The following is a 7,101-nucleotide window of genomic DNA, read 5'->3' on the forward strand; positions in this document are numbered from 1 at the left end:
ATATTGTTGTTGTATTAATTATAACATGCAAATGGAATTGTGAGGCACATACATAGCACGTAAAAATATATCGAGCATGTTTTGTCTAGGTATCTATTCTGGCTATTATAAAGCTATTGTTCTATCTGCAAAGATAAGTATGATTTATGAAAGCACGTAGCCTTGAATACAGAGTAAAAATGAATGATAGTTTGGACAGGAAAAATAAATTAGAAGAGTATGAGTATGGAAGAGTATAGAATAAAGTAGAAGTGTATTTAAGTTTTGTGCAGTCCGTATGGCTTAAGTCCAACCACGGAATCTTCTAGTTAGCACAGGTGGCAGAATCTAGTGAAGTAACGAGAAGATTTAATGGTCAGCAACATTCGGATTTGCCATGTTTCTACCGTCAGGTCAACTTCATCCAACGGTTATTATTTCAAGTTATTCGTAGTTTCTTACCCTATATGGTGGTATAGATATAGATGTATGCACTACAATACTGTATTAGTTGTACCCAATACACTCTTGGCTAGACGGGCAGCCAGCGGATTGGACTCACGTCACTTGTCGCCACCACTGTGCCGCCGTACTCCTACACCAGCGTGGAGCAGGCGGAGGTGGCGGGGTCGAACAGCGCCGGCAGCAGGTATTTCCTCCCGTGCGCGCCGTGGGCGTTGTAGCTCGCTCCGGTGGCCCCGTCCACCAGCAGCTGGCCGGCGTACCCGGGGTACGCGCCCTTGCCGTACACCCCCGGGCACGCCGTCGCGGCCTCCAGCGGCGCCTCGCGCTCCCCCTGGTAGAACCCGTCGCCGAACGGGTTGGTCACCGCGCCGGCCACCATGCTCGCCACGTTGATGATGAGCCCGTCCATGCCCACGTCGCCGTTCGGGGCCGCCAGCGGCGGCGTCTGGGGTCCGGACGCCGGCTGGTGGAACGGCCACGCGCACTGCCCGGCGCACTGCGTCGCCGGGTTGCCGGCCCACACGTAGGCCGTGCCGGACTTGGCGTCCATGGTCCCGTGCTGGCCGCACCGGCTCATGCAGAAACCCTCCACGCCCACGTCCTGCGCCGTGAGCACCAACGCGATGCCGCCATTCGCGGGCCTCGCCTTCGCCGCCAGCGCCGGGAGCTGGGACAGCTTCAGGCTCTTCCCGAGCGAGCACGCCTCGTCGGAAACCTGGTCGGACAGGACCACCCGTGCGGCCTTGGTGGCGCCGGCGCCGTGCTCGCCGTTCTTGCCGACGGCCGCCGCCTTGGAGAGGTACAGCTGGTGGATGCTGCTCCACCACTGGGACACGGACGGCGCCGGGGACGCGCCCGGCGCGGCGGAGAGGGAGAGGAGGAAGTCGGAGACGATGGCCTTCTGCGCAGCCGTGAAGCCGCCGTACCAGAGGACGGAGATGGGGATATCGCCATGCAGCACGGCACCGTTGTGGTACGTGAGTTGGTTCGGCTGGGGCTGGACCAGGAACATGAGCTTCCTCGTGCTCGTGGTAACTGACGCGGCTGCTATGCTTGAGGCGAGCGCCATTAGCGCCAGGAGGAGGAGGTTTCTCTTGGCCATTTGGGGAACGAGGGGTTTAGATTTGGAAGAAGGTTTTGCGTACGTGCCCGTGTCTCGTATGTTGCTGTTTGTGAGTGTGTGGGGAGCAATGGCAAGCGGGGATCTGTTTATATAGGGGCGCCCAGTGCGAAATGTAAGTGCCGCTGCGCATCCTATAAAAGGCGCTAGCCGCAATTCTAGAGCCCCGCGTGCGTTGTGCTCCTTCGACCGCTCGATTCGTTCCCTATAACTCACTTTTGCCCGCTGGCATGTGGTGAACCGTTAGTCTTTTTTTAATTCACATTTGCTTTATGAATGGCTGTCAGATGGGCCTCATTAGCTATCTATCCTATAAAAGGCGCTAGGCTACCCGCCATTCTAGAGCCTCACGTGTGTTGTGCTGGTTCGACCCCTCGATTCGTTCCCTGTAGCATACTTTTGGCTGCTAGCGTGTGGTGAACCGTTTGTTTTTTTTACATTCACATTAAACCCAATAAGAGTCGCGCAAATGGCGCCTCCTCACCTGTGCCACATCGATTTTACTGTGCCAAGGGGAAAGGTTAAAAACGCTTGGACCCAATCTAAAAAATCCGCATCTACCCATTGATCCTCTCACACGCAAGCCTCCTCTCTCTCTTGTCTTGCGAGCCCTCTCTCCTCCCCGCGACTCCTCGGCGCCGCCACCACTCATGCCGGCCGATTCCGGCGAGTCCCGATGGCGGGTGGCAGACCTACGACCTCCCCTCGCTCTGCTCCTTCCTCCCATCCCTCCAAATTCGTTGCTAGAGGCCTCCTGCGCTCGCTCCCGACCCTCAGCCGTGGCTAGGGTTTCAGGAGCGGCGTCCACTTCGTCGCCGGCGAGGCTATGGTGGCTCGTCTCCCCCCAACCCCCGCGCCCACGCGTGGCTGGCCATGAGGTGCACGCAGTGCGTCGGGCCGTGCCTCCTTTGCACCAGTGAGTTCATCCCCCCTCCTCATCCTCTCTACTCCGCTCGAGGTCTGGCCCTCACCTCTACTTCCGTCTCTCAGATTTGGTGCAGCAGCCGCCTCTCTCTCTCTATTCATTCAATCCCCAAAAAACTTCATTTTTGTTTCTGTGCCTACAACGTATTCGATGAAAGAGCCTGTACATATGTGGTGTTTATACTCTACATAGTACCTATTGTCCATCTTTTAGTTCCACACGATTTCTTTAATTTTGTGGCATTTTCAATTTAAAGGTGAAGAGATAATGAAGGTTGTTGCGCCGATGCTAGTCTGGAGCACCACTCAGAGGCCTTGTTGTCGAGTGGGAGGATCAGAAGGTAGTGGGAGACGATGCCGAGTGGATCGATGATAGTTGTGTCGTGTTTGGTGTCCAGGAGCTGGCGGTAGGAAGTGAAGGTCATCAAGGTCGCAGTCCACACATCCTCGTCCATGTTGTGCCACCCTACAAATGATTTCCTCTTTGGTCGCTCCTCCTCACAGACGCTCCAGGACGACATCTCAGCACGGCATCGTTTGAGGAGAGGATCATTGTCGTGCGCTCGATGGCAGGAACAGACCGAGGTCCTCATTCGACCTTAATTTCAAGGTAGCTTTGCTGTTTAATTGCATCCCCTCCTAGCTAGCTAAAAAGAGACATTCACTTTTGCGTGTGCAGAATTGCGTGAGTTGTTAGCGAAAAGCTAGTAGAGCTTGCTTAATCATGATGTACTCCCTCCGTTCCTAAATACAAGTCTTTGTAGAGATTTCACTATGGACCACATACGGATGTATCTAGATGCATTTTAGAGTATAGATTCACTCATTTTACTCCGTATGTAGTCACAATGGAATCTCTCCAAAGACTTATATTTAGGAACGGAGGGAGTAGTAATTAGTGCATTGCTGCTTGTGTGACAAACTGTAGGAATGAACATAGCCAGGAAATAAAAATGATATGTATGCTAAAGAGGCTTATTCTACACATGGTATCTTTATGTCAGTTACATACAGTGTCTAGATGCTTACTTCCCAATTTTCCTTGAGATTTTTGTGGCCTTCCTCTGAGCCTTTAGGCACTGCAAGCTAAATATATGTGAAATTGCCCGTCTCCAGTAGTAGTATTTCATTCATTGTGGTCTGGAGCAAGTGAGCCTTCGCAAGAAACTGTACCTCCTGTTCAAGATCATGTCCTGGTAAGATAAATGTAACCAAACCTGTAGGTAATGTGATTTTATATTTTTGACACGCCGAGGGATTTTGATGGAGGTTGGTTGTTTTGGGCATATGGTTTGTGTTGTTTGAATTTTGGGGGGATTTTTAATAGTTGCTGATTCCTGCTCATTCATTTTTGGCTCTTCTGATGCCTATGCATTCACCTTGGAATGATGATATATGAGAGCACGTCAGGCTAGAAAGTTTCACAATATTGCTTCTTTTCATTAATTACGTGCAGATTCATTCATTACCTGTTGCGACTATTTGAATTTCCTGTGCGTTTACTGTCCTAACACCCATGGAATTTTCTTTAGAAAATGTAACCAAGTTGTATGATTTTCAGCACCAGCATCCTCAGAATTCTATACCTGACAGTCATGATATGAAGGATCTGGATGAACCATTTGATCCCATGTTTAGCCGCCTACGGACAACCCTTTTGGTAATTACAAGAGCACGTTCATACTCCCTTTGTCCAAAATAAGTGATTCAACTTATGTGCTGATGGTAAACAGTTGTGCGTGTGTATTTGGTCTATTTCCTCTCCATATCCATGGTTTTCATGCTGATTTGTGTTTTCCGCTTTCTATTTCAAGTTATCGCCCATGTAGCTGTGTATTTGGCTGCAGGTCATCGCTACTACTCCCTCCGTCCGGAAATATTTGTCATCAAAATGGCTAAAAGTCGATATATCTAGACGTATTTTAATTCTAGATACGTCTCTTTTTATCTATTTTGATGACAAGTATTTTCGAACGGAGGGAGTACCTCGATGAAGTCACACGGACCCAGTGGTTCACACTACCTCCAAAGCATTCGAAGAAGGTGTCCGCGTACATGGTATAATTGTCTATATACATATATCACCATACATTAAAATGAAGAACGACGGCGTCTAAAAGATTCTGAAGCTTCATTCTGGAGTTACATGAATCTGGGGCTGACTGAGGGAGATCAAAATGGTACCAGATGGTAACATTAGGTTGTATGCATGCAGTGATGTTTAATCAAGATCGTTCAAAGGCTATATTCAGGTAGATAAATTGACCTCTACCATGTCTTATCAGTTCATCTATTAAGTTGTTGTAGTACTTCAAGCCCTACACTGTCAGCGTGACATTGAGTACCATGAATTTTCAGAGATGCACTACTGTACTAGACAATGTACTTTCTCATCAATTTAAAATAATTAAGAGGCATGTGACATGTGTCTTAGTTTCTAATAGAAACACAAATATGTCTATTTCACTTTTTAGACAATTTTTTTGATTCTGCAAAATGCGCGAAGCAAATGCATTATGACCCGATGTTTTAATTCATAGGAGCATGTATAAATTGGGAGTTGCTTTTGGTTTGATCAACATTGTTCCTTTGTATGCTTACATGGTTACCGCTTTAGTTATCAGGGAAGATTTCTTGCGTTTTGTGCCTTCGTGTTTTCTCGTTCAAACTTTAATAATGGTTTGGAAATTCTTGGTAAATGCGGTTAACAATGAGGATACAATCGAGTACAATTAATTTGTTTTTCTATTGCCGGGTAACCTTCTTATGTCATCATTTTCTGACTAATTTTATGCTGCAAGTATCTGGTCCAGAGTCGATGGAGACAAGCAACATCATGATGCTGCTATATCTTAGTGGTCTTTATTTCACAAATAGTGATCTGCTTCTTATCTGCTCTAGGTGTCTCTGTCGTGACTTGCTTGGCATTATTCTCATATCCGTTAGGCAGTAGTAACCTTCTTTTGATGGTTGTCGACACACACCTTCAGTCACACATACACCATACGAGGTATTGAATAACCTATCCTCTCATTTTTATCATCATTGCCATAACTTTTACAGCCTTCTCATCAAAGTTCTTGCCTCTGAGCCCACTCTCTGCCATGATGTGCTGATATGCTCATTTTACATTATATGTTTGTTTGTCTGTTTGTGTGAACTTTTATTTTTCCAGAAGTTTTTGTTATAGCGTGCCACTTCTATCTTTGTATACTCAATGTCACGCTGACAGTGTAGGGCTTGAAGTACTACAACAAGTAGATGTAGTATTTTCCAATTATCTATTTGCAATTCAATTATTTAGTTATTTTAGGAGAGGCGTTAGTTCATTGATTTAATGACTTCTTTTAGCAGTCAAAACAGCAGGAGATGCTCCCACTGCTATATTCTTAATTTTTGAGAAATAATACATACTGTCTGTATGCCCACCAATTGGTGGCAGAAAGGGTCTTTTTTTGCGAAAGGGCAGAAAGGGCCTTACAAATAAAACAAGGCCAAGTATAAAAAATATACAAGGGTAAGCAGGACTACAAATAGGAATCTAAGCTTGAAGTGATATGATCAGGTCTTGAACGAGTTCTTGATTTTCAGTTCTGGCCCTGAACTTCAGAATCCCTAGGTCTGAAGTTAGTCCTGTCTTACAACTGAGCAATGTAAGTGCCACCCCCTCGAAGTGACATATGTTTCTTTGCTTCCATATGTTAATTGATTTTCATTGATTTAATGACTTGTACCTTGTTGGCACTTTTGCAGATGCAGAGCCTCTGGTACGCGCAGCCATGCTCTATCGCCGCCACCTGCTACTTCAAGTCCGTCAACGGCCTCGCCGGAAACTGGGGCTTATCCATAGTCCGACTCAATCTCTGTGTCGCCCTCCTCGCCGGTATACATGCATCTCGTTTAGTCAGCTCGTTGTACAACTTGTAGTCTCCTCAATCCAGAAGTAGGAATTCACAGATAAAATGCTTATCTGAATTCAGGTGTACAACCATTTTTTTTTTGGATTTTAGGTTGGATGCTCACATAAGAGGTGATCTGATTTTTCTATCGCTTGTCTCTTTTTGCTAATGCTGGGATGTGTCCAAGTGTTGATTTTTGTCATGTGTGGAAGCTGGACTGTGTCTATATGTACATTTTTGTTCATGCAAGAATTTTTTATTTGCACTCACTGGATCATGTTATTCTCATGTGTAGCTCGTCATTTACCCAAAGTATTGCTCTTCCAATCGGGCAAGCTTTAGTTGCAGATCCACGCTTACAATTTTATTGTGTAGATGCATCTTTGTGTGCTTGTTCTGCTTGAGCCCGCTGCCTTGCCGTGAAGCCCTCTGCTGCAGCCTCTTACTTCACTGTCGACGACACTATGCTCCAACCCATCTCTGTCCAGTACCTGACAAATCTGTTGTAAAGGTCATTATTTTGTGCATCGTTTGCTGCATCAACTAGGGGTGAAAGGACTAAAATTATTCAACTTTGTACTATATATCTGGTCATAGATATTATAACTACTAAATAGTATGATATCCTTTTAAGAAAAAAAATTCTTTCTGTTTGACATCGATGTGCTTGTGATTTGCTTTCCAGGTTATCTTTCTTAAGAACTTATTGGTTTA

The 7,101-nt window shown here is 46.2% G+C and overlaps 1 protein-coding gene and 1 long non-coding RNA gene across 3 annotated transcripts; one reads left to right on the plus strand and one right to left on the minus strand.

The window, feature by feature from the left end:
* Positions 1 to 236: 236 nt before the first annotated feature.
* On the minus strand, positions 237 to 1,611 carry LOC123162780 (protein PHOSPHATE-INDUCED 1 homolog). The gene has a single exon (XM_044580545.1). It carries the CDS (start codon positions 1,544 to 1,546, stop codon positions 575 to 577), a length of 972 nt encoding a protein of 323 aa, XP_044436480.1. The 5' UTR covers positions 1,547 to 1,611; the 3' UTR covers positions 237 to 574.
* A 320-nt stretch (positions 1,612 to 1,931) lies between these two features.
* On the plus strand, positions 1,932 to 6,694 carry LOC123162781 (uncharacterized). Of its 2 annotated transcripts, XR_006481475.1 has the most exons (7): positions 1,932 to 2,480; positions 2,746 to 3,098; positions 4,050 to 4,740; positions 5,390 to 5,498; positions 5,840 to 6,005; positions 6,080 to 6,141; positions 6,242 to 6,694. It is a non-coding gene; the product is annotated as an uncharacterized lncRNA (long non-coding RNA). The 2 variants fall into 2 exon arrangements; XR_006481476.1 differs by lacking the exon at positions 5,390 to 5,498 and having other exon boundaries at positions 5,843 to 6,005.
* The last annotated feature ends 407 nt before the right edge of the window (positions 6,695 to 7,101 follow it).

This window comes from Triticum aestivum, chromosome 7B (assembly GCF_018294505.1).
Source record: "Triticum aestivum cultivar Chinese Spring chromosome 7B, IWGSC CS RefSeq v2.1, whole genome shotgun sequence".
Lineage (NCBI taxonomy): Eukaryota > Viridiplantae > Streptophyta > Magnoliopsida > Poales > Poaceae > Triticum > Triticum aestivum.

Bases quoted from the DNA above. Each gene is read 5' to 3' on its own strand.
- LOC123162780 (XM_044580545.1), bottom strand. From the start codon at position 1,546: ATGGCCAAGAGAAACCTCCTCCTCCTGGCGCTAATGGCGCTCGCCTCA.